A 25,671-nucleotide genomic window follows, 5' to 3' on the forward strand; every position below is an offset into this window, starting at 1 on the left:
TGCTCAGGGAGGGGAGGGAAACAAAGACCTCTGAATTGCCAAGGGCTGGGGGCTAGGCTGGGCTGGGGGCTAGGCTGGGCTGGGGGCTAGGCTGGGCTGGGGGAGCTTGGAGCTCTCTGCCAGGCTGCTTGGCTCTGTGATTCTAAGCACTTGCTGCATGTGCAGGCATGGAGGGGTCCTGGGGGTGCCTGTGAGGCAAAGAGCATTGGGGTGGGAGTTGCATGAAGGTGAGGGGAAGGCCTTGAGTGAAGGTCTTAACTCAGAGCCCCTCCAGACCCACTATGGGATTGAGTCATAGAGTGGTACAATTGAGTTGGGAAAGGCTTTGAACTCATCCAGTCCAACAGCAACCCAATGCCACCATGGGCCAGGGTCTCAGCACCCTCAACCTGTGCCAGGGTCTCAGCATCCTCATCCTGTGCCAGGGTCTCAGCATCCTCATCCTGTGCCAGGGTCTCAATACCCTCAACCTGTGCCAGTGTCTCACCACCTTCAACCTGTGCCAGAGTCTCACCACCTTCAACCTGTGCCAGTGTCTCACCACCTTCAACCTGTGCCAGAGTCTCAGCACCCTCAACCTGTGCCAGTGTCTCACCACCCTCAACCTATGCCAGGGTCTCACCACCCTCAACCTGTGCCAGAGTCTCAGCACCCTCATCCTGTGCCAATGTCTCAATACCCTCAACCTATGACAGGGTCTCACCACCCTCAACCTATGCCAGGGTCTCACCACCCTCAACCTGTGCCAGGGTCTCACCACCCTCAACCTGTGCCAGAGTCTCAGCACCCTCAACTTGTGCCAGGGTCTTAGCACCCTCAACCTGTGCCAGGGTCTCAGCACCCTCGATCTGTGCCAGAGTCTCAGCACCCTCAACCTGTGCCAGGGTCTCAGCACCCTGACTGTGACTCCATGCTTGGTTAGGTGGAGTGAAGCTGTCAGCCTGTTACAGCTGTGCCTTTGAAGGACTCTTTCACCTTGCCCATGGAGATTTTGGATGCTCCCTCCCTGGAAGTGTTCAGGACCAGGCTGGATGAGTCCTTGAGTGACCTGTTCTAGTGGGAAATGTCCCTGCTTATGGCAGGGGGGGGGGGTTGGAATTAGATGATCTTTGAGTTCCCTTCCAACCTAAACCATTCTATGATTCTATATCTGACTCTTTGCACTGCCTGGATCAGGTCAAGGCAGCAGAACACTGAGTGCTGAGAGTCCTTTGCTGTGTCTGAGCTGTGGGGATGCACATTTGGGTTTCAGCCAAATCCCACTGCAAAGGCAGGCAGGATTCAGAGCACAGGATTAGGAATGATGCTGGGTTATTAGCAAGGAATCACTTTTTCATCCTGCTTTGCATTTACAAGGCACAAAACCCAAGCCCAGCAGAGAGATACTGAAGAGGCACCAAGGTCCCACCCCCCAAAAATCAAAGTGTGTGATGTGAGTAATTTGTGTGGCACAGAACCTCCACTTCTATGTCCAATTAACTCAAATGCAGCTAAAGGCAACAGCTGCAACAGAAGTGTCCCTGCCCACAGCAGGGAGATTGGAGCAGATGACCCCACCTGGGGTCCTGTGTGCAGCTCTGCAGCCCCCAGCACAAGCAGGACATGGAAGGGTTGGAGCCAGCCCAGAGGAGATGCTGAGAGGGCTGCAGCAGCTCTGCTCTGAGCACAGGCTGAGAGAGTTGGGGCTGTGCAGCCTGCAGAGGAGAAGGCTTCCAGGAGAGCTTGGAGTGGCCTGGCAGGGTCTGAAGGGGGCTGCAGGAGGGCTGGGGAGGGACTGTTGAGAAGGTGTGGGAATGGCAGGAGGAGGAGGAATGGGTTTGGAGTGGCAGAGGGGAGATTGGAAGTGGATGTGAGGAAGAAGTGAGGGTGGTGAGAGCCTGGCACAGGTTGCCCAGGGAGGTTGTGGAGCACAGAAGCACCCAATGTGATCAAAGATCACATTGGGTGCTTCTGTGCTCCACAACCTCCCTGCAGGGTGTTCAGCACCAGGTTGGATGAGGCCATGAGTGAGACTTCTTCTAGTGGGAGGGTTGGAGCTGGATGATCCTTGAGGTCCCTTCCAACCTAGACCATTCTATGATCTCTTTGGGTCCCTTCCAGCACCTGACATTCTGTGATCCTGTGACCCCCAGCAGCTTGCCCAGCAGCACAATGCCCAGGGGGGGTTGGAAGCTCTCCACACAAGGAGACTCCACAACCTCTCTGGGCAGCCTGCTCCAGCCCTCCAGCACCCTGACATCAAAGAGGTTTCTCCTGCTCAGTTGGAACCTCCTGGGTTCCAGTTTGTGTCCACTGCCACTTGTCCTGGCTCTGGGCACCACTGAGAAGATCTCAGCCCTATCCTCTTGCCCTCCCCACCTTTAGATCTCCTCTGGGGCTGCTCTCCTGCAGGCTCTCAGCCCCAGGGCTCTCAGCCTTTGCTCCTGCCAGAGCTGCTCCAGGCCCCTCAGCATCTGCCCAGCCTGTCCTGGACTCTTTCCAGCACTTTCCTGTCCCTCTTGATCTGGGGGGCCCAGAACTGGAGCCAAGAGTGCAGCTGTGGCTTCACCAGGGCAGAGTAGAGGGGCAGGACAACCTCCCTTGAACTGCTACCCACATTCTTCTTTGTGCCCCCCAGGACACCATTGGAGTCTGCCCTGGACTGTCTCCAGCCCTTCCCCACCCCCCTTGAAGTGTGGAGCACAGAACTGGGACTTAACTTCCCATCCCTTCTGCGTGGTGGCAGAGTTAAGATCCCTCGGGAGATGCCACAGGACCTGGCATCGTTCACCTCGAAGAAGAAGAAGAGGCTGAAGGAAGACCTCATTGCTCTCCACAACTCCCTGCCAGGAGGTTGCAGTGAGGTGAGGGTTGGGCTCTCCTCCCGAGGATCAAGTGATAGAACCAGAGGAAACCTCCCCAAGTGGTGCCAGGGGAGGGTGAGGTCGGAGAGCAGGAAAAACCTCTTTGCTGCCAGCGCAGGCAGGGATTGGCAGAGGCTGCGCGGGGAGGCGGTGGAGCAGTGCCCGTCCCTGGGAGCCGTTCAGCCACCTGTGGCCGTGGCACCTGGGGACAGGGTTTGGCAGCCGCGGCGGGGCTGGGTGGATGTTGGGCGCCGGAGAGCTTTGTTCCGAGCCTGACGATGCCAGGAGCCGCCGAGCGCAGCGGAGGAGCCCTGCGCAGGCTGCGGCCGTGGGAGCGCAGGAGTGCGGCGGAGCTGGGGCTGGGGGCAGCAGCCGAGGCAGCGGAGCGTGGCTAAGTCCCGAGGGGATGCAGTTGCTCACGTCCGTCCCTCCCGAGCCGAGCGAAGCGAATGGAGGGGTCCTGGTGCTGGGGAGGGGGCTGCAAGGTGGGCACAGCTCGAGTTACACAATGGTGGTGGTGGTGGTAGGGGTGGGGGTCGCTGCCCTCCCGACAGCTTCCAGCCAGGGAGCAGCTGAGCACAAGGCGAGTGGGGAGGATCGGCTTCAGGTTCCCTCTCCTCTCCTCTCCTCTCCTCTCCTCTCCTCTCCTCTCCTCTCCTCTCCTCTCCTCTCCTCTCCTCTCCTCTCCTCTCCTCTCCTCTCCTCTCCTCTCCTCTCCTCTCCTCTCCTCTCCTCTCCTCTCCTCTCCTCTCCGTGTTTTCCAAAGCTGGGCACCCTCAGCAAAAGTCTCTCTGCAGCCTCCCTGCAGGATCCCTTCAGCTCTTGGCAGCAGCTCTGAGGTCCCCCTGGAGCCTTCTCCAGGCTGCACCCCCCCAGCTCCCTCAGCCTGTGCTCACAGCAGAGCTGCTCCAGCCCTGGCAGCATCTTTGTGGCCTCCTCTGACCTCCCTCCAGCAGCTCTGAGTCCTCCTCCTGCTGGGGACAGGAGGCAGGACTGGAGGTGAGGTCTGAGCAGAGCAGAGCCCAGGGGCACAATCCCCTCTCCTGCCCTGCTGCCCACACTGCTCTGCCTGCAGCCAGCACACAGCTGCCTGCTGGGCTGCAGGAGGGCACTGCTGGCTGCTGGGGAGCTGCTCAGCACCCAACACCCCCAAGGCTCTTCCTTCAGGGCTGCAGGAGGGCACTGCTGGCTGCTGGGGAGCTGCTCAGCACCCAACACCCCCAAGGCTCTTCCTTCAGGGCTGCAGGAGGGCACTGCTGGCTCCTGAGGAGCTGCTCAGCACCCAACACCCCCAAGGCTCTTCCTTCAGGGCTGCAGGAGGTCACTGCTGGCTGCTGAGGAGCTTCTCATTCACTTCTTCAGACTTCAGCCTCCCTCCAGCAGCTCTTTGTCCATTTTCTACTGGGCACAGCAGAACTGGAGGCAGCAGTGGAGGTGAGGTCTCACAAGGACAGAGCAGAAAACCTCCAGGAGCTACTGGCTGCTAATTTTTCCTCACCCTCAGCCTGAAATCAGGCTGCAGACATGCTCAGGGGGATCAGGACAACCTGTTTGGCTTTGCAAAACGACTTGCAGTCAGGACAGAAACATTAAGAGAGAACAATAGGAATGTTCACCTTGGGGGGGTGAGGAAGGGGTGGAGGAATCAGGCTTGGAGCCTGCAAGTCCATGCTGTGGCAAAGGCAATGCTTGCACTCCAAACGGGGCTCAGGGATGGCCAAGTGATTCATCCCCCCCCCATTGAAGCTGATGCCAGAGTTGCTTTTGATTGAATCAGAATCAAATCCTAGGGGATTATCCTCACTTGCAAACTGGACTGGTCCTCTGCAGTGGAGAAACCACAGTGCTTGTGCTGGGGCTGCTGCTTTGGGCTGTCTTGGCTCTGCCTCACACCACGGAGCTGAAACACGAAACTCTCCTGGTTCAGGGCCCTTTGGCTGCTCTGGGAACATCTGGCACAGCTGTTGTTTTGACACCCTCCCCCACCCCTACCCCCAAGGCAGGTGTACAACCTTGCTCCTGTTCCTGTTCCAATCGAAGCCTGACATCAAATATGCCAACCCCAAGGGAGCTGTCAGCTCCTTCTGGGGAGGAATGGGAGTGAGGAGCCAGAGTGTTCCCCTTGGCACAGGCTGAGCTGTCAAAGCAAGGCAGGAAAGGACAGGACCGAGGTTAAGGCAGGGGGCACCATCTCTGGAGCTCCACTAAGGAAGAGGCTACTTCTCTTTTCCTTTGATTGCTTCCTTATTGACTTCTCAACTCAGCCACCCCCCAGCCTGCAGGGTTGTTGCACATCCAAAACAGCCACACAATGGTTGGGGTTGGAAAGGACCTCCAGAGATCCTCCACTCCAACCTCCCCTGCCAGAGCAGCATCACCCAGGGCAGGGCACTCAGGAACACACCCAGGTGGGGCTTGAGAGAGTCCAGAGAAGGAGACCCCACAAAAGCTCTCTGGGCAGCCTGCTCCACAGGCTTCAGCACCCTCACAGCAAGTGAGCTTCTCCTCACATTGAGGTTGAACTCTTCAGGTTCCACTTTGTACCCCCTGCCCCTCGTCCTGTCACTAGGCACTGCCACAAAGAGCCTGGCACCTCAGGGTGATAGAGCTGGAGAGGGGCCTGGAGCACAGCCCTGTGAGGAGAGGCTGAGGGAGCTGGGGGGGTGCAGCCTGCAGCAGAGGAGGCTCAAGGCAGAGCTGATTGCTGCCTGCAGCTGCCTGCAGGGAGGCTGTAGCCAGGTGGGGTTGGGCTCTGCTGCCAGGCAGGCAGGGCCAGAAGAAGGGGCCAGAGGCTGAAGCTGTGTCAGGGCAGGTTGAGGCTGGAGGTGAGGAGGAAGCTCCTGGCAGAGAGAGTGATTGGCACTGGAATGGGCTGCCCAGGGAGGTGGTGCAGTGCCCATGGCTGGAGGTGTTGCAGCCAAGCCTGGCTGGGGCACTGAGTGCCATGGTCTGGTTGGTTGGGCAGGGCTGGGGGCTGGGTTGGGCTGGGTGAGCTTGGAGCTCTCTGCCACCCTGCTTGATTGATTCCATGATCTTGCCACCCACCTCTCAGGGGAGCAGATCCCCTCTCAGCCTTCTCTTCTCCAGACTAAACTGAGGTTTGTAGACCTTGCTCATCCCAGCAGAACTTCTGCAGGTGGATGGAGCTCTGAGGCTGTTCCCAGCTGCTTTTCCTTGCCTGGCATCACAGGGGGAGACTTTTGCCTGGGACAGAGGAGCTGGTGGGGGCTGGCTGAGTGGGAGCCAGCCCAGCTTAGTCTGCAGGAGCAGCTATCTCGTCTCCCATCAGCAATACCTGATAGCTCAATCTTTTGACTTCTCCTCAGCTGCAGGAACTTGTAACTTCTTTATCTCTCAATCTCCTCTCTGCCAGCACCTTCCCCAGCCCCTTTCAGCTCTAAGGCTTAATACTCCTGCTTTGACTTTCATCCTTGAAACACCCCGAGCCTTAAATCGTCTCTGGTGTACAGGATAATCAGTTCTCCAGCGTGCTAATCCTCATTATCTGCCTATTAAAACGAAGATTAAATCAAGCATTAGGCTGCCTCCTCCCGTTATGAAATCCAAAGAAACAGGAGGGGATTGAAGAGGGAGGGGAGGAGGAGGAGGAGGAGGTGGAGGGGAAGAAAACCACCAAGCAGCTAAAAAAGCAGCAATATCCACGGAGCTGGTTTTATCTCGAGCAGTAAAAAAGCAAGACCTGGGGAGGGGGGTGGGGGGGTGGGGGGTGGGTGAAATTTGAAGCGTGAGAGCTTGCTGAAGGTGAGGAGCAGGTGAGGAAGGCAGAGCCGTGAGGAGCTGAGTGAGGTTTGGGCAGCAAGTGGGCGATTTGCATCTGCCTACGTGAGGTGGCACCCGGGGCTTGGCAGGCGCAGAGGTGATGCCTCCTGCCTGCACGCACGCAGCTTGCATCCTCCCAGCTGAATTGGGGGTTGGGTTTTTTTATGGGGGGGTGGGGGTGGGGGTGTGGTGTGTGGGTGAGCCCTGCTGTTGGGAGGGGTCCCTAACCTCAGGGCCGATGCCAACCTCCGTCGTACGTGCGGCACAAGAGCTGCCCCTTGCCCCTGCTGCTGGCAGCCTGGGACGGCTGCTGAAAGGGATGGGGAAACGTCGGGGCCGAAAGGGCAGGTGGTTGGGTTTGGTTGGGTTTGGTTGGGTTTGGGGGGGGGTGGTTGGTGGGGTCTTTTCGGGTGGGGTAGGTTGGAGGCTGCCTCGTCATTTCCTTGAGCTCAACCAGCCGTAGGAAGTCGCCCGTCCGTCCGTCCGTCCGTCCGTCCTTCGCCGCCCCTTTCACCCCACCCCAGCGCCGCTCTGCAGCTTAACTTCGGGGTCGTTGCTGCTGTCGGGCAGGTACTTTTAATCGGCTGGGGAGGGGAAGGGGTGCGGGGGTTGGGGTGGGGGGGGGGGGAGGGATATTCTTCCTGTGAAGTTGCAAGGTTTGGTGGTTCGGGGTTGGGTTTTTTTCCTCCTCCTTGAGGCTTGAATGAGTCCAGGCTGCCATTGGCTCTGCCCAGTGCCCGCCGATTGGCTCCGCAGCCCTGGGGAAGCGGCGAGGGGGGGGACGGACGGGACGGGACTGGACGGACACACACCGATAAGGGCGGCTATAAAAGCCCTGGGAGCTGCTCCTGGTCCCTCAGCCAGCAAGAGCCAGAAGGGCCAGGCAGAGCCTGGCTGCCACATTCCCCCCCCCTCCCTCACCCCTTCTCCCCTACACACACAGCAGCAGCGGCAGAATCCTTTCCTCTTCTCCCCCCTCCCTCTCCTCTCTCTCACTCTTTCCCCGGGACAGCGTATCCAGATCCGCATCTTTACTCAAGCCGAAGAGGAAGAGGAGAGAGAGACACTAACATACATCCTCCCCCCGCCCCAACAATAATTTATCCCACCCCTTCCCCTCTCCCTCCCCCCCCCCAAAAAATCCCCCCCACACTTAGCGGGAACTTGTCAGAGAATGCTCCTAAAGTCCTCTTTGCTGCTGCTGCTGCTGATCAGTGCATCCGCATCCTATGAAGCTGAGCAGAATGACTCTGTGAGCCCCAGGAAACCCAGGCTGGCAGCCCAGAACTCAGGTAACAGCCAGCAGGAGGGCTTGGAGCCGAGCCCTGATGTGTTCAGCTGCCTCAGATACCTGCTGCTGCTTCTGCCTCTTTGCTTTGGGGGTTTTTTGTCTCCTTTTGGTGTCCTTTCTCTAGGTTTTTTTTCCCCTGCTCTCTTCTTTCTCTCTCTTTCCTTCTCTCTTTTCTCCCCAAATTTCCTTTTCCCCCCTTTATTTTTCCCTTCCTCCTTCTTTATTTTCCCCTTCCTTCTTCTTCGTTCCTCCCATTTTTCTTCTTCATTCCCCCTCTTTTTCTTCTTCTCTTCACCCCTTTTCTTCTTCATCCCCCCCATTTCTTCTTTATTTTCCCCTTCCTTCTTGTTCATTTCCCCCCTTTTTCTTCTTCTCTTGCCCCCTTTTTCTTCTTCTTTCCCCCCTTTTCTTCTTCTCTTCCCCCCTGCTTCTTCTTCTCTTCCTCCCTTTTTCTTCTTCATTTCCCCCTTTCTTCTTCTTTATTTTTCAGTCTTCTCTATTTCCCTTTTCATCTTTATTTTTTCCTTCCTTCTTTATTTTTTCCTTCCTTCTTCTTCATTTCCCCCTCTTTTTCTTCTTCATTTCCCCCTCTTTTTCTTCTTCATTTCCCCCTCTTTTTCTTCTTCATTTCCCCTTTTCTTATTCTTTCTTTCTTTCTTTCTTTCTTTCTTTCTTTCCTCCTTCCTCCCTCCCCCCCCCGCCCCCCCCTTAATTTCCTCCCCTATCTGATCCCACTTTGGCAGGAGGTTTGGACTGGATGATCTTTTTTCCTTTGCATTTCCCCCTTTGCTTTCTTTCCTTTTCCCCTTCTTTCCCCCTTCCCCTTTCCCCCTTAGCTTTTTTCTTCGTTTTTCCCCTTCCTTTCCCCCCCTTTTCTTTTTCCCTTCCTTCCCCCCCCCAGCTTTATTCTTCCTTTATCCCCTTTCCTTTTTCCCTTCATTTTCCCCCCCCAGCTTTATTCTTCCTTTTTCCCCCTTCCTCTCTTCCCTTCCTTCCCCCCCCAGCTTTATTCTTCCTTTTACCCCCCTAACTTTATTCTTCCTATTTTCCCTTCCTTTCCCTCCCCCAGCTTTACTCTTTCTATTTTCTCTTCTTTTCCCCCCTTCCTTTTTTTTTTCCTTTCCATTTCCCTCTTTCCCTTTTTTTTCCTTTCCTTTCCCCCCCTTTATTTCTTTCTTTCTTTTTAATGTTCCTTTCTGTTTTCCCCTTCCCTTTTCCTTCCTCCCCTCTTCTCCTCCCATTCACTTTTAACTATCATTAGAACAAACTGAATGGCTGCTAGGAAGAAACCTCACCTGAAGGCTCTGCTTCAGGTGGACAGCTGGAGAAGAAACCTCCTGGGTTCAGGAGCTGGGGCAGGGAACCTGTGTGTGCTCTGCTTGCAGGGTGCAAACCATTCCCCCTCCTCCTCCCCCATCTACTAAACGAGTTCCATGTATTCTCCCCCCCCCAACCCCTCACCCTCCCTCCCTTGCTTGCCTGCATCCTTCCCTCCTCTCCAATTGCACTCAGACTTCGGTGTTAAGTTCCTGGCGTTTTAGGAAGTCGATACAAAGCCATGGAAATTCGACTGGAGCATTGTTCTGCCACACATCTGTCTGCTCGGAGAGGGGTTGGGGGGCGAGGGGGGGGCGGGATGGAGCGGGGAGGGAGAGCTCTGCCACTCTGAAGAGCGCAGTAACCTAGGAACTGGCCACTGCCGGCAGCGCTTTGCAGCCCCTGAGTGCCGTCGCTGGGATGGGTCCTCTCCAGCGGACCAAAAACCCCAAACCCGAGTGAGGCATTTAGCAAAGTTTCTTCCCCACCTCCTTTTTTTTTCTTCTTCTTTCTCCCCCCCCTCCTTTTTCTTATTTCTTTTCCCCCTTTCCCCTTTTTTTTAATTCCTTTTTCTTCTTTTTTTCTTTCTTTTCCCCCCTTTTCCCCTTTTCTTCTTTCTTCCCTCCCCTTCCCCCCCTTTTTTCTTCTTTTTTCCCCTTTTTTCTTTTTCTTCTTTCTCTTTTCCCCCTTTCCCCCATTTTTCCCCTCTTCTCTCTTTTCCTCCCTTTTTTCCTTTTTCTTCTCTCTTTCCCCCCTTTTTTATTTTCTTCTTTCTTTCCCCCCTTCCCCCCCTTTTTTTCCTTTTTAGTTCCTTCTTAATGTTCCTTTTTCTTCCCTCCTTCCCTTTCCTCATTCCCTTTCCTCCTTCCCTTTCCTCCTTCCCTTTCCTCCTTCCCTTTCCTCCTTCCCTTTCCTCATTCCCTTTCCTCATTCCCTTCCCTCCTTCCCTTTCCTCATTCCCTTTCCTCATTCCCTTTCCTCATTCCCTTCCCTCCTTCCCTTTCCTCATTCCCTTTCCTCATTCCCTTTCCTCATTCCCTTTCCTCATTCCCTTTCCTCATTCCCTTTCCTTTTTCCCTTTCCTCTTTCCCTTTCCTTTTTCCCTTTCCTTTCCTTTCCTTTTCCCCCTTCCTTTCCTTTTTCCCGAGGGTTCCAAACATTCGCTGCCAGCTCCCCCCCGGCTGCCTGCACTCCGCTGCCCTGGAGCTGCTGTGCCGAGCTGGGAGCCGCTGTCTGGCACAGTGGCAAGCCAAAAGCAAAGCTCTCTCTTCTCCTGCCCTGCAAAAAGACGTTTCGAGGCTCTAATTTGGGAGCTGATTAGCAGATGTCTTATTTTAGCCCCGCGAGGCTCTGCAGCATCATCCTGGGGTGTTTCGCTCGGTTTCCTTTTGTGTTCGGTTGCTATGGGAACGGAAGGGGCTCAGCACTGCACCCTGCCTAAAACAATGGGAAGAGCTCCGCGCATCCTGAGGCTGCCCAAAGGCAAAGTTCGCAGCCGAACCTGTGGCAGCATTAACCACGGGAAGGGCTGCGCTGCCAGCGCAGGTTCTGAGCTGGGGAGGTGGCGGTGGCAGGGGGGTGACCTTGCCTAATATCTCTGCCTTTCGGGCACTCGAGTGACAGCAGAGAAGGAGGAGGGCTTGATGGGGACGGTTTTGGTGAGCACCTTTTGGGGCTCTTCTCTTTTCTCTCGAGCCTCTTGGTGATGGGGATGCATCTTTAGGCTGCAACTCAGCCTCTCTCTCCCTCAGCTGCCTGCCACTGAGCGCAAAGCCTTCACTTTTCCCACACCTAGGAGCTGGATGGGTTTGCATTTCTCTCTAAAGAGTGCCTGGTAACCTGACCTGCAGCAGTAATGAATATGCCCTGCACAGCCACGTACGGGGACAGATGTTCAGCTTACCGAGAGAGAGAGAGAGAGGGAGAGAGAGAGAGGGAGAGGTTAATCCCTCCTAATTTCAGGGCAATCATGTGGCAATTCTGCTGATTCACTGCGAAAAGGCAGCGCTGAAAGAGCTGGGAGTGAGGTGGACACCCTCCTGTGCAGCTTGACTGCTGCCTCAAGCCTTTGCATGGGCAGCTCCCTGACCTCAGCTTGCTCTGCCCAAACTGTCCTCTTCCTGAGCCTCCAGCAAGAAGAACCTGAGCTCCATGACCTCAACTTTCTCTCTGCCCAAGTTGTCCTTCTCTTCCTGAACCTTCAGCAAGGCCTTTCTTAAGCTCCACAGCCTCAACTTTCTCTGCCCAAATGTCCTTCTCTTCCTGAGCCTCCAGCAAGAAGAACCTGAGCTCCATGACCTCAACTTTCCCTCTGCCCAAGTTGTCCTTCTCTTCCTGAACCCTCAGCAAGATCTTTCTTGAGCTCCACAACCTCAACTTTCCCTCTGCCCAACTTGTCCTTCTCTTCCTGAACCTTCAGCAAGAAGAACCTGAGCTCCATGACCTCAACTTTCCCTCTGCCCAAGTTGTCCTTCTCTTCCTGGACCTTCAACAAGATCTTTCTTGAGCTCCATGACCTCAACTTTCCCTCTGCCCAAGTAGTCCTTCTCTTCCTGAACCTTCAGCAAGAAGAACCTGAGCTCCATGACCTCAACTTTCCCTCTGCCCAAGTTGTCCTTCTCTTCCTGAACCCTCAGCAAGATCTTTCTTGAGCTCCACAACCTCAACTTTCTCTGCCCAAAATGATCTTCTTGCTGAAGGTTCAGCAAGAAAAGACCTTCTTGAGCTCCACTTTCTGTGCCCAAACATCCTTTGCTTTCTGAACCTTCAGCAAGAAGATCCTGAGCAAAATGACTTCAACTTTCTGTGTCCTTCTCTTCCTGAACCTTCAGCAAGCTCTGTCTCAGCAGGGCTTGCAAACTGCTAGGGACCAGGCTAGTGCTTAGCACCCAGCTGCTCCCTCAGGTCCTTTGCAGCACTGAGAATGGGCAGCCAAACTCGACTCTTATTTCTAGGTGCTTGGGGCTCTTCTGCAAAGCAAACCCAGCAAAAGCAGTGCAGGTTTCATGCCAGTTCAGTGGCATCACCACAGTACCATCTTCAGTGAGGTTTCTGAGCCAGGTGCTGCCAAACTCCTCTGAACTCCTCATGTAAGACCATGGAGAAGTCTTCCCTGCCCAGTGCTCCTCAGGGGCTCATCCTCATCCCTCTGCTTTGTTTAAAGGGACTCTGAACAAAGCTGGAAATGCAAAGTGATCAAAATTGGCATGGGATGGGCCTCAGAGTCTCCTTCTAGCTGAAGACTCTCAGATTTTGCTTCTTTTCATCCATGTCTAACCAAGACCCCTGGCTGGGGCTGTTGAGCCTGGAGAAGAGCAGCCACAGAGGGGATCTGAGCAGTGCTCAGCAAGAGCTGGGGGAAAGAGGATGGGATCAGATTCTTGCCAGTGGTGCCCAGTGAAAGAAAAGGAGGCAACAGGCACAAACTGGAAACCAGGAGCTTCCTCCTGAGCAGGAGGAGAAGCTTCCTTGGTGTGAGGGTGCAGGAGGCTGCTCAAGGAGGTTGTGGAGTCTCCTTTTGTGGAGAGCTTCCAACCCCACCCTGGGCATTGTGCTGCTGGGCAGGCTGCTGGGGGTGCCCTGCTGGAGCAGTGGGGTTGGAGTGGCTGCTCTCCAGAGCTCCTTTCCAACCTCCCCATGCTGGATTCAGGGGTTCTGTGGAAGCAGGGGCAGGGTCTGCTGCTGGGTTTGCTGCTGCTCTGCTCTGCTTCTCTCCATGACCTTTCTCCTTCCAGCCCCAAGAAGCGCTAAGGCTGCTGCTGGCTCTGGAGATGTGAGACACTGAGTGGAGGAGGAGGAGGGGGGAGGAAGATCTTTGCAGCTTGGGTTCCTAGGGCAGCTGTGCCCACCTAACACGGTGCCTGTGGCTCTCTCTGCAGCAGAGGTGGTTCGCTGCCTGAACAGCGCCCTCCAGGTGGGCTGCGGAGCCTTCGCCTGCCTGGAGAACTCCACCTGCGAGACGGATGGGATGTATGACATCTGCAAGTCCTTCCTCTACAGTGCTGCTAAGTTTGACACTCAGGTGCAGTACCAAGGGGACAGGAATACAAACTTCACCCTCAGAGCTGCCCTTTCATGCCCCTCTCTCTTCCACAGAGGGCTTTTCCCAGCCCTGCAGCAGATGCTTTGCTAAGCAGGCACCTTCCTTTCCCTGTCCTCAAGGAGATGGGGTCTGGGCAGGCTTAACCCTTCCTTTCTCACAGCCCTTCCTGCAGCTTTGCTGCTGCTCTGGAGCCTGGGGTTGGCTCTCAGTGCATCCTTCAGGGCTGCTTCCCAGCCTACATTTTCCATGTGCTGCAGGCAGTGTGTGAGGACTTGGCAGGGTGGGGTGGAGAGCTGAGCTTCCTCTGCAGGAGGAAACACAAAGCTCCTTCTAACAAAGTAAAGCTCCTGGCTGTGTGACCTGGCACACAGGGCTGGGATTGGGCTTGGAAGCCTCAGCCCTGGGAATGCAGAGCCAGACCAAGCTCCTCTGCAGCTGCAGCCACTCACCACAGAACGACTCAGAGAGCCACAGAATGGTTTGGGTGGGAAAAGGCCTCTGAGATCTGCAAGTCCAACTCTCAGCCTAAGACCACTGTGGCCACTGAAAGGGAATAGCAATAGCAGCAGTGAGCAGTTAGGGTCCACCTGCCTGCCCTGTCAGTCAGGGCTCTCCAGGAGGTGTGGGCTGGCAGCAGGGAGGGGGTGGATAGCAGCCAGCCACAGGCAGTGTCATAGAACAGAATCATTCTGCTTGGAAAAGTCCTTCAGGATCATTGAGCCCAAATGCTCTTGAACTTGGCTAAGGCTGAGGCTAAACCATGGCCCTCAGCACCACAATGCAGTGACCTCAGTGCTCTCTACAGCTACCTGAAGTAGCTGGGGGAGGGTGCAGCCTGCAGCAGAGAAGGCTCAGGGCAGAGCTGATTGCTGCCTGCAGCTGCCTGCAGGGAGGCTGTAGCCAGGTGGGGTTGGGCTCTGCTGCCAGGCAGGCAGGGCCAGAAGAAGGGAACACAGCCTCAAGCTGTGCCAGGGGAGGTCTAGAATCATGGAATGGTTTAAGTTGGAAGGGACCTCAAAGCTCAGCCAGTTCCAACCCCCTGCCACAGGCAGGGACACCTCCCACTAGAACAGGCTGCCCAAGATCTCATCCAACCTGGCCTTGAACACCTCCAGGGAGGTTGTGGAGCACAGAAGCACAGAATGGGATCAGAGATTCTACATCTCTGTGACTTTGAAACACCTCCAAAGGTTTCATCCCACCACATCCCTGGGGAGCCTGTTCCAATATTGGAATCATAGAGCCAAGCAGGGTGGCAGAGAGCTCCAAGCTCACCCAGCCCATCCCAGCCCCCAGCCCTGCCCAACCAACCAGACCATGGCACTCAGTGCCCCAGCCAGGCTTGGCTGCAACACCTCCAGCCATGGGCACTGCACCACCTCCCTGGGCAGCCCATGCCAGTGCCAATCACTCTCTTTGCCAACAGCTTCCTCCTCACCTCCAGCCTCAACCTGCCCTGACACCTGGCTACAGCCTCCCTGCAGGCAGCTGCAGGCAGCAATCAGCTCTGCCCTGAGCCTCCTCTGCTGCAGGCTGCACCCCCCCAGCTCCCTCAGCCTCTCCTCACAGGGCTGTGCTCCAGGCCCCTCCCCAGCCTTGCTGCCCTGCTCTGGGCACCTTCCAGCACCTCAACATCTCTCTGCAATGGAGGAGCCCAGACCTGGACACAGCACTGCAGGGGTGGCCTGAGCAGTGCTGAGCACAGGGGCAGAAGCAGCTCCCTTGTCCTGCTGCCCACACTGAGAACCCTTTCAGTCAAGAACTTTCTTCTCATGTCCAACCTAAACCTCCCCTGCTGCAAGCTGAGGTCATTTCCCCTCCTTCCTTGACACAACAACCCAACCTCCACCTGGCTCCAACCTCCTCTTAAGGAGTTGGAGGCACCCAGGAGGTCTCCCCCTCCATTCCCACAGCCCTCCCTAGGGAATCTGTGGCACTCGAAGGTTATTTTTTTCCCTCTCTCTTTGCAGGGCAAAGCTTTTGTGAAAGAAAGCCTGAAATGCATTGCAAATGGGGTGACAGCCAAAGTGTTCCTGGCCATCAGGAGGTGCTCCACCTTCCAAAGGATGATCTCTGAGGTGCAGGAGGAGTGCTACAGCAAGCTGGACATGTGCGGCATCGCCAAGCGCAACCCTGAAGCCATCACAGAGGTGGTTCAGCTTCCAAATCAGTTCTCCAACAGGTAGGTGAGGCTTTGCTCAGCTGAAAGGCATCCAAAAGCACAAGGGAGCAGCAATAGAACAAGGGGACACAGCCTGAAGTTGTGGCAGGGGAGGTATAGAATCAGAGAGTGGTTTAGGTTGGAAGGGACCTCAAAGATTATCTGCTCCACAACCTCCCTGCCGTGCCCAGGGACACCTCTCAACTGCTCTGGGTTGCTCAGGGTCTCATCCAACCTGGTCTTGAACACTCTCAGGGAGGAGCCAAACACAACCTCCCTGGACAACCCATTCCAGTCTCATCACCCCCAGACTGAGCAACTTCTTCCTCAGCTCCACTCTAGCCCTACTCTGCCTCAGCTCCAAACCATTCCCCCTGGGCCTGGCTCTAGACCTCCTCAGCCAAAGTCTCTCTGCAGCCTCCCTGCAGGATCCCTTCAGCTCTTGGCAGCAGCTCTGAGGTCCCCCTGGAGCCTTCTCCTCTGCAGGCTGCACCCCCCCAGCCCCCTCAGCCTGTGCTCACAGCAGAGCTGCTCCAGACCTGGCAGCATCTTTGTGACCTCCTCTGGCCTCCCTCCAGCAGCTCTGAGTCCTCCTCCTGCTGGGGACAGGAGGCAGGACTGGAGGTGAGGTCTGAGCAGAGCAGAGCCAAGGGGCACAATCCCCTCTCCTGCCCTGCTGCCCACACTGCTCTGCCTGCAGCCAGCACACAGCTGCCTGCTGGGCTGCAGGAGGGCACTGCTGGCTGCTGGGGAGCTGCTCAGCACCCAGCACCCCCAAGGCTCTTCCTTCAGGGCTGCAGGAGGGCACTGCTGGCCCCTGGGGAGCTGCTCAGCACCCAGCACCCCCAAGGCTCTTCCTTCAGGGCTGCAGGAGGTCACTGCTGGCTCCTGGGGAGCTGCTCAGCACCCAACACCCCCAAGGCTCTTCCTTCAGGGCTGCAGGAGGGCACTGCTGGCTCCTGGGGAGCTGCTCAGCACCCAGCACCCCCAAGGCTCTTCCTTCAGGGCTGCAGGAGGGCACTGCTGGCTCATTCACTTCTTCAGACTTCAGTCATCCCTTTCCCTGGTTTTTAGGCCCCCTACCACTGAGGTCTTAGCCTTTGCCTTACCATGGCAAGGTGAAGAGCTGAGAGAGCTCAAAGGGAAGCAGGGGACCTGCTCCTCTCTAGCCTTTGCTCAGCACTGCTCAGATGCCCTCTGGGGCTGCTCTCCTGCAGGCTCTCAGCCCCAGGGATCAGCCTTTGCTCCCCCCAGAGCTGCTCCAGGCCCTCAGCATCTCCCCAGCCTGCCCTGGACTCTCTGCAGCACTTCCCTGTCCCTCTGCCCCTGGGCAGCACAGACCTGGCTGCAGGACTCCAGTGTAGCCTCAGCAGGGCACAGCAGAGGGGCAGGAGAACCTCTCTGTCCTTCTGTCCACACTCTTCTTGATGCCCCACAGGAGCCCATCTGCCTTCTTGGCCACCAGGGGCACATTGCTTGGCTCATGAGGGAGGTGTACAATGGACTGTGGAGTTAGGCAGCCCCCGGCAGGGCTGCAGGGACATTGGGGTGAGGAGGGGACACGCAGTGAGGGAGGAAGCAAGGACAGCAGCAGTGCTGTGATCCGTGTTGGGGACATTCCCCTCAGGAGGACCAAGCCTGAGCCAGAGCTGCTGCCTTCCTGAGGCAGAGAGAACTCCTTCCCCCACGGCTCCAGCCCCTGTGAAGCCAGAGGATATTGTGACCTGTTGAGTAACAAAAGCAGCAGGATTTCCCAGCTCATAGTTTACACTCAGGGCTCTGAAAGCATCCTGCTTTCCCAGCCCCTGTCCCAACATAGCCACGGAGTAAGAATGTGCCACTTGGCCTGGGACACTGAGAGGAAGTAGTTAAAGGTCATAGCATCTTCCTGTGATTTAATCTCATGGCAGGAGCAGGAGGAGAGGAAAGCCTGAGCTGCCTCTGCCTGCAGAGCAGCCCCTGCAAGGCACTGCTGAGCTGTTTGGTTGCAGCTCCAGCTCTGGAAACCACCCAGCTGTGGTTGTGGGAGGGAGGGGTGGGCAGCAGAAGGCAGAGGGGGGTCTGCTCCCCCTGTCACACGAGTTGGAAGGGAACTCTGGGGATCATCTGGTTCAACCCTGCTGCTAAAGGAGGCTCACCTAGAGCAGGCTGCACAGGAATGTGGCCGGGGGGGGTTGGCAGCTCTGCACACAAGGAGGCTCCACAGCCTCTCTGGGCAGCCTGCTCCAGGCCTCCAGCACCCTCACAACCAACAACTTCCTCCTCCTCTTCAGGTGCAACCTCCTGGGGTCCACTTTGTGCCCATTACCCTTTGCCCTGGCACTGAGCAGAGCCTGGCCCCAGCCTCTTGCCCCCCACAGCTCCTTCAGCTCTTGCTCAGCACTGCTCAGATGCCCTCTGGGGCTGCTCTCCTGCAGGCTCTCAGCCTTTGCTCCTGCCAGAGCTGCTCCAGGCTCCCTCAGCATCTGCTGGATGGTTCCTCTGGTGCAAGCAGGACACAGTGGCTCAGGCAGATGTGTTCATCATCAACTCCTGTGCACGCTCCAGACCTTAATATTAACACCAGCACCCTGCTCCTCCCTGCCAAAGCCTGCTCCTTTTGTTCTTCAAGTGCAGCAGAAGCTTTCACCTCACCTGACCTCCTCTGGCTGCTCTAAAGGCCAGAGCTGAGAGTTAGGAAAGGAGTTTGAACGTGGACTCTCATTTCCCTCTTCCTTCCCTTCCTCCACCTGCAGCTTATTCCCATCTCTGCTCCCGTGGAAAAATGTCATGGTGACCTTAAAGGCCTAAAATAAGCTCCCTGATGGCCTCCCAGCAAGTGTCCAAGTGCTGCTCTCCTCCCAGCTTCCTCTCCTTTGGCAGGTGGTCTTTGCCCTCCCTGCCCACACCAGCCACGCAGGCAGGGCTGTGCTGCTGCTGCCCCAGCCCCCCTGGAGGACCCTTCCTTGGAGCTCTCTTCTCTGCTTGGCTCAAGTAGCACTGGGGGGAAACAGAGCAGCAGCATTTCCTGGCTCCCTCCTGGAGCATGGAACGTTCCTGAGGCTGCTGGAAGGTGCAAAGGCAGCAGCAAGGTCTAGAGGAGGCAAGAATGAACAGGCAATGCTTTGGGAGGTGAGGGGTAGGGAGTGACCTGCTGGGAAGCAGCTCCAAGGAGAGAAACTGGGAGTGCTGTGCAACTTCTGCTCCAGGAGCCAGCAATGTGCCCTGCTGGCCAGGGAGGCTCCAGTGGTGTCCTGAGGGACACTGAGAAGAATGTGGGTAGCAGTTCAAGGGAGGTTCTCCTGCCCTCTACTTTGCCCTGGTGAGGCTACAGCTGCAGTGCTGGGTCCAGTTCTGTCAGGCTGTCAGGCTCTGACTTGGACTCTGCTTACTTTGACTTGTAGGATGAGGAAGGTTCTTCTGCCCCTGTGCTCAGCACTGCTCAGGCCACCCCTGCAGTGCTGTGTCTAGGTCTGGGCTCCTCCATTGCAGAGAGATGCTGAGGTGCTGGAAGGTGCCCAGAGCAGGGCAGCAAGGCTGGGGAGGGGCCTGGAGCACAGCCCTGTGAGGAGAGGCTGAGGGAGCTGGGGGGGTGCAGCCTGCAGCAGAGGAGGCTCAGGGCAGAGCTGATTGCTGCCTGCAGCTGCCTGCAGGGAGGCTGGAGCCAGGTGGGGTTGGGCTCTGCTGCCAGGCAGGCAGGGCCAGAAGAAGGGGCCAGAGGCTGAAGCTGTGTCAGGGCAGGTTGAGGCTGGAGGTGAGGAGGAAGTTGTCAGAGAGAGTGATTGGCACTGGAATGGGCTGCCCAGGGAGGTGGTGCAGTGCCCATGGCTGGAGGTGTTGCAGCCAAGGCTGGCTGGGGCACTGAGTGCCATGGTCAGGTTGGTTGGGCAGGGCTGGGGGCTGGGATGGGCTGGCTGAGCTTGGAGCTCTCTGCCAACCTGCTTGGCTCTGTGATTCTACATTTCTATCATTCTATGGTCCTATGGTTCTATGCTTCTTTGCTTCTATGGTCCTATGCATCTGTGGTTCTATGCTTCTCTGGTTCAATGCTCCTCTGGCTCCCTGGCTCCTGAGCAGTGCTGTCTGTGCTGGCACTGAGCAGTGGTATCTCTGCTGGCACTGAGCAGTGCTGTCTGTGCTGGCACTGAGCAGTGCTGTCTCTGCTGGCACTGAGCAGTGGTGTCTGTGCTGGCACTGAGCAGTGGTATCTCTACTGGCACTGAGCAGTGGTATCTCTACTGGCACTGAGCAGTGGTATCTCTACTGGCACTGAGCAGTGGTGTCTGTGCTGGCACTGAGCAGTGGTATCTCTACTGGCACTGAGCAGTGGTGTCTGTGCTGGCACTGAGCAGTGGTGTCTGTGCTGGCACTGAGCAGTGCTGTCTGTGCTGGCACTGAGCAGTGGTGTCTCTGCTGGCACTGAGCAGTGGTGTCTGTGCTGGCACTGAGCAGTGGTGTCTCTGCTGGCACTGAGCAGTGGTGTCTCTGCTGGCACTGAGCAGTGGTATCTCTGCTGGCACTGAGCAGTGCTGTCTGTGCTGGCACTGAGCAGTGGTATCTCTGCTGGCACTGAGCAGTGGTATCTCTGCTGGCACTGAGCAGTGGTGTCTGTGCTGGCACTGAGCAGTGCTGTCTGTGCTGGCACTGAGCAGTGGTGTCTGTGCTGGCACTGAGCAGTGCTGTCTGTGCTGGCACTGAGCAGTGGTATCTCTGCTGGCACTGAGCAGTGGTGTCTCTGCTGGCACTGAGCAGTGGTATCTCTGCTGGCACTGAGCAGTGGTGTCTGTGCTGGCACTGAGCAGTGGTATCTCTGCTGGCACTGAGCAGTGCTGTCTGTGCTGGCACTGAGCAGTGCTGTCTGTGCTGGCACTGAGCAGTGGTGTCTCTGCTGGCACTGAGCAGTGGTATCTCTGCTGGCACTGAGCAGTGCTGTCTGTGCTGGCACTGAGCAGTGGTGTCTGTGCTGGCACTGAGCAGTGGTGTCTGTGCTGGCACTGAGCAGTGCTGTCTGTGCTGGCACTGAGCAGTGCTGTCTGTGCTGGCACTGAGCAGTGCTGTCTGTGCTGGCACTGAGCAGTGCTGTCTCTCCTGGCAGATACTACAACAAGCTGGTGAGGAGCTTGCTGGAGTGCGACGAGGAGACTGTGAGCACCATCAAGGACAGCCTGATGGAGAAGATTGGGCCCAACATGGCCAGCCTCTTCCACCTGCTGCAGGCAGACCACTGTGCCCAGGGCCACCCGCGGGCAGACTTCGCCCGGAGGCGCAGCAGCGAGCCCCAGAAGCTAAAACTCTACTTCAGGAACCTCCGAGGTGAAGGCTCTGCCCCTGCCCACGCCAAGCGCAGCTCCGCCGAGAGCGCCTGAGGGGGGGCTGGGTGGGGGTGGGGAGCAGTAGGTGGGGAGGAGGGGGGGAGGGAGCCACCCTGGGGGTGCAAAAAGGGATGCTCAGAGCAGTACCAAAGTGATGCACCCAAGCCACGCGTGCTGCAGCTCGGGTGCGTGAGGACTCGGGACTGGCTTTGGGGTTAAGTCGTTTGGTGATTCCTACCCCTTCCCCTCCCCCACTTTTGCCCGGAGCTGGGGTGGGTGTCTCAGCTTTCCTGCGCCGTTCGAACCTCCTGCAGTCAGAGAACCACAGAGTGCCAGGGGCTGGAAGGGACCTCCAAAGCTCAGCCAGGTCCAGCCACCCCCTGCCAGAGCAGGAGCACCCAGAGCAGAGCACACAGCAGCACAGCCAGGCAGGGGGGGAAGGTCTCCAGAGGGGGAGGCTCCACAGCCCCCCAACTCCTACCCCAACCCCTACTTCTACTCCTACCCCTACCCCTACTTCTACCCCTACTTCTACTCCTACCCCTACCCCTACTTCTACCCCTACCCCTACTTCTACTCCTATCCTTACCCTTACTCCTACCCCTACTCTCAGCCTTACCTCTACCCCTACCTCTCCCCTTGCCACCCACCAAACCACCATGTAAAGGACCATGTCAGGCTGGCAGTGCCAGCTGGTGTCTGTGTCTGTGTGTGTCTGGGGTGGGAGTCAAAGCTAGCAGGGGGAGGTCCCCCCCCATAACCATGCCTTGTGTTTAAAGCTAACATCTCTGTACTGTATTTAACTGCCTGAAAGCTTTAAGAGACATCTCTAAGAGGAACAAAGCCTGTCTTAAGACTGGAGTAGTGAAGGTCTTGCTCTTAACTGTGGTATAAGTAGTTCTAAGCTCTGCCATGTACTGTACAGAACCCCCTGAGAGTCTGCTTGAAAAAGAAGAAGCAAAAAAGGAGCAGAACAGGAGGAGTTTATTGCATAGATTTAGTTGTGTTAAGTTAGCTTTGCCCTTTTCTTTTTGGGGGGGTTGGGGGGGTGGGGAGGGCTTTCTTTTCCTTTCCTCTGTCTTCCTCAAGAGGTCACATCCTACTCTGTGACCCTTCCTTTCTTTTTTCCCTCCCCCTTTCTGGTGAGAAAACAAACCAAAGAAGGATGTTTGAGGGAGGAATTAAAGGGCCAGGAATGAGCCTGGCTTAGAATCAATGCACTGAGTTGGAAGGGATCTCTTAGAGGTCATCTACTCCAACCCCTGCCTGCCCCTACACCTTGGAGTCAGCAGGGACCTTGGAGTCAGCAGGGACCTTGGAGTCAGCAGGGATATCACCAACTAGAGCAGGTGGAGATGGTTCAAATGGAAGTCCCAAACTGCCCAGTCCTGTCCTCCACTGAGCTGCTGTGAGCTCTGCGTAGCCACAAGGCACCACCAGTGCTGCTGGAGAGCTGTTGGGCTTGGGGGAGTGAGCAGGTGGCTGCCAAGAAGCTGCTTTGGCATCTCAAGCCTCATTGGTTTGGTTTGGGACCTCAAAGCTTTGTTGGTTTGGGACCTCAAAGCTTCTTGGTTTGGTTTGGGACCTCAAAGCTTTGTTGGTTTGGGACCTCAAAGCTTCTTGGTTTGGTTTGGGACCTCAAAGCTTTGTTGGTTTGGGACCTCAAAGCTTCTTGGTTTGGTTTGGGACCTCAAAGCTTTGTTGGTTTGGGACCTCAAAGCTTCTTGGTTTGGTTTGGGACCTCAAAGCTTTGTTGGTTTGGGACCTCAAAGCTTCTTGGTTTGATTTGGGACCTCAAAGCTTCTTGGTTTGGGACCTCAAACCTCATTGGTTTGGGACCTCAAAGCTTCTTGGTTTGGGACCTCAAAGCTCTGTTGGTTTTGTTTGGGACCTCAAACCTCATTGGTTTGATTTGGGACCTCAAACCTCATTGGTTTGGGACCTCAAAGCTTTGTTGGTTTGGTTTGAGACCTCAAACCTCATTGGTTTGATTTGGGACCTCAAACCTTATTGGTTTGGGACCTCAAAGCTTCTTGGTTTGGTTTGGGACCTCAAAGCCTTGTTGGTTTGGGACCTCAAACCTCATTGGTTTGATTTGGGACCTCAAAGCTTTGTTGGTTTGGTTTGGGACCTCAAAGCTTTGTTGGTTTGGTTTGGGACCTCAAAGATTTGTTGGTTTGGTTTGAGACCTCAAACCTCATTGGTTTGATTTGGGACCTCAAAACTTCTTGGTTTGGTTTGGGACCTCAAGCTTTGTTGGTTTGGTTTGGGAGCTCAAACCTCCTTGGTTTGATTTGGGACCTCAGAGGGCAAAAAACCTTCCTTGAGAGAGCAGATTTTTGGTGGGGACAAAGGCAGAGGTAAAACCTTTCAGTCCTCTTCAGCAGCCTGCCAGAGGACACTCACTGTAACCCTCTCAGCTCTGCCTTTCCTCCACCAACCTCTCCAGCAGCTTCTGCTTGGGCCAGAAGGTCTCACAGGTAGTAGTTAGGGGGTGGGGGTGGGCAATGTCCCTGCTCCACCCAGCAACCTGGCCAAAAGAATGTGCTGAAGGAAGCCAGTTCCATGCTCTAACTGCTGCTGGAGTCCCTCAGTAGAGTGGATGAGTCTTGCTCAGCTCCTTAGAGAGCAGATCAAGGAGGGACCTGGTTTGCTTTTCAGACTCTAACTTCTTTGTGGGTTGTTCTTTTTCTTCTTCCTCCTGGTTTTTGGTTTGTTGTTTGGTTTTGGTTGTTGGTTTTTGGGGAGGGGGTGGGGGGTGGGTTTGGGGCTTTTGTTCTTTTCATTTGAAACCACAAAGCCTTTCAAGGAGAACTTGCTGCTAGCACTGACCTATGGAAACCAGATGCAGTGGCAGGATTTTGGAGTGCTGCTGTTGCCTTCCTTCCATGTAGCCCCCAAAAGTGCTGTCAGAAGAGTGTAAGCAGCAGGGAAAGGATAAAGAAAGAGAGGGAGAGGGAAAGGAAGGGCAAAAAAAAAACCCAAACCAGGCAAGAATTGCTGCTGCTGGTGGTAAGAGGGTGGTTGTTGTTGGCTTGGGTTGCTTCAACACTCTGAATTGTGCCCTCCAGGGCGAGTGAAGTGCAAGTTTGGCCTCCTTCAGGCAGCCAGGTAGAAGGATCTGACACAAAGAAGGTTTGCAAGGTGAAAAAACCAAAGGTCCCTTTGAATCTCCTGCCCCTAAAAGTCTGATTGATGCCTAAGAACTGACCCCAGAGCTGTGTCTGTGTCTGTGTGTGTGTGTGCAACCCCCACCCCACAGCCTCACATCTCAGCCTTAGAAGATTGGGGGTTGCCAGCCAGGGATGTCTGCTGGGGGCTGTGGGTGATGTCACTGAAATGTCTTCAGCTGGCTCCAGGCAGTGGCCAAAGAGACCTCCCAGACCAATTCCAGCTATAGAGATCCTTAGGGCATGGGGAATGAGTCTCCAGCCCATGTCCAGCTATAGAGATCCCTTAGGACACAGGGAATGAAGTCTCCAGCCCATGTGCAGCTATAGACATCCCTTGGGACACAGGGAATGAAGTCCCCAGCCCATGCCCAGCTCTAGAGATCCCTTGGGGGGACACAGGGAATGAAGTCCCCAGCCCATGCCCAGCTATGGAGATCCCTTGGGACACAGAGAATGAGTCCCCAGCCCATAGAGATCCCTTGGGACACAGGGAATGAGTCCCCAGCCCATAGAGATCCCTTGGGACACAGGGAATGAAGTCCCCAGCCCATAGGGATCCCTTGGGACACAGGGAATGAGTCTCCAGCCCATAGGGATCCCTTGGGGCACAGGGAATGAAGTCCCCAGCCCATAGGGATCCCTTGGGGCACAGGGAATGAAGTCCCCAGCCCATAGGGATCCCTTGGGGCACAGGGAATGAGTCCCCAGCCCATGTCCAGCTATTTCACCTTTGATTTCCTCTCTGATGCTTTATCCTTCCAACCTTGTGCTCACAGCAGGATGATTTCTCCCGGGGGGGAGGGATGGGTGGGTGGTTGGTGGGGGGGGAGGGCAGGGAGGGGGCTTCTGTAGACCTCTTTGCATGATTCTCCTTCTCCTTTGTTTGCACTTTAGACATTTTTGGGGTTGGTTTGGGGTTGGGTTTTTTTTTTTTGGTGCCATTATAAAGTTGCCTTTAATGTATTTATAATTTAAAGAGGCTTAGAAAGGAGGGAGAGAGTTTGGGGGGGGGGTTGAAAGTAAAGGGGTGGGGTTGGGTTGGCTTTTTGTTTTTTGAGGGGGGGGGTTGGTTTTATTTGCTGAGTACTGGAATAAAGAGTGAGCATATCTGGTATATGTCTTTATTTATTGTTGAAGTGACCTTTGTTTGGAGCTGAGTGTGGTGGTCTGAGAGGTCTTTGGAACTCATCACAGCCCATGAGAGAGATGCAAGTTATTTTCTTGGCTTATTTTTGTAATTAAAGATGCAGAACTTAATGAGGCCTCTGTTGGGGGGGTGGTGGTGGTGGTGGTGATGTTTCCTTCTGCAATGAAATAAAATGGCAGATTGAAGAGATTTAAGAGGGGTTTGGCTTTGGTTTTTCTTCTTTGCGTCTCAGCTCCTTCACTGAGCCCCATTGGAGTTCCTGATGCTGCTCTCTGCAAGTGGTTGCACTTCCCTCTGGCTGGGCATTGAGTAGTCAGCAGCAGTGAGGTTGGGCTCCTCACTCACCAATGAGTTTGGGCTACTCATCAATGAGTTTGGGCTCCTCACTCACCAATGAGTTTGGGCTACTCATCAATGAGTTTGGGCTCCTCACTCACCAATGAGTTTGGGCTACTCATCAATGAGTTTGGGCTCCTCACTAACTAACAAGTTTGGGCTCCTCATTCATTAATGAGTTTGGGCTCCTCACTAACTAATGAGTTTGGGCTCCTCACTCATTAGTGAGTTTGGGCTACTCATCAGTGAGTTTGAGCTCCTCACTCATTAATGAGTTTGGGCTACTCATC

At 55.6% G+C, this 25,671-nt stretch overlaps 2 protein-coding genes across 2 annotated transcripts in view; one reads left to right on the forward strand and one right to left on the reverse strand.

Moving 5' to 3' along the window:
* SNRPG (small nuclear ribonucleoprotein polypeptide G) overlaps positions 1-25,671 on the reverse strand; it is a 322,953-nt gene that overhangs the window by 252,411 nt on the left and 44,871 nt on the right. The window lies entirely within an intron of this gene.
* On the forward strand, positions 7,520-20,779 carry STC1 (stanniocalcin 1). The gene is made up of 4 exons (XM_064175683.1): positions 7,520-7,915; positions 13,110-13,252; positions 15,244-15,455; positions 20,509-20,779. The coding sequence occupies exons 1-4, from the start codon at positions 7,798-7,800 to the stop codon at positions 20,777-20,779; spliced, it is 744 nt and encodes a 247-aa protein (XP_064031753.1). The 5' UTR covers positions 7,520-7,797.

Source organism: Pogoniulus pusillus, chromosome 42 (genome assembly GCF_015220805.1).
Source record: "Pogoniulus pusillus isolate bPogPus1 chromosome 42, bPogPus1.pri, whole genome shotgun sequence".
Lineage (NCBI taxonomy): Eukaryota > Metazoa > Chordata > Aves > Piciformes > Lybiidae > Pogoniulus > Pogoniulus pusillus.

Bases quoted from the DNA above. Each gene is read 5' to 3' on its own strand.
- STC1 (XM_064175683.1), top strand. From the start codon at position 7,798: ATGCTCCTAAAGTCCTCTTTGCTGCTGCTGCTGCTGATCAGTGCATCC. The intron at 13,253-15,243 runs GTGCAGTACCAA...CTCTCTTTGCAG, and splicing joins CTGCTAAGTTTGACACTCAG to GGCAAAGCTTTTGTGAAAGA. The intron at 15,456-20,508 runs GTAGGTGAGGCT...CTCTCCTGGCAG, and splicing joins CCAAATCAGTTCTCCAACAG to ATACTACAACAAGCTGGTGA.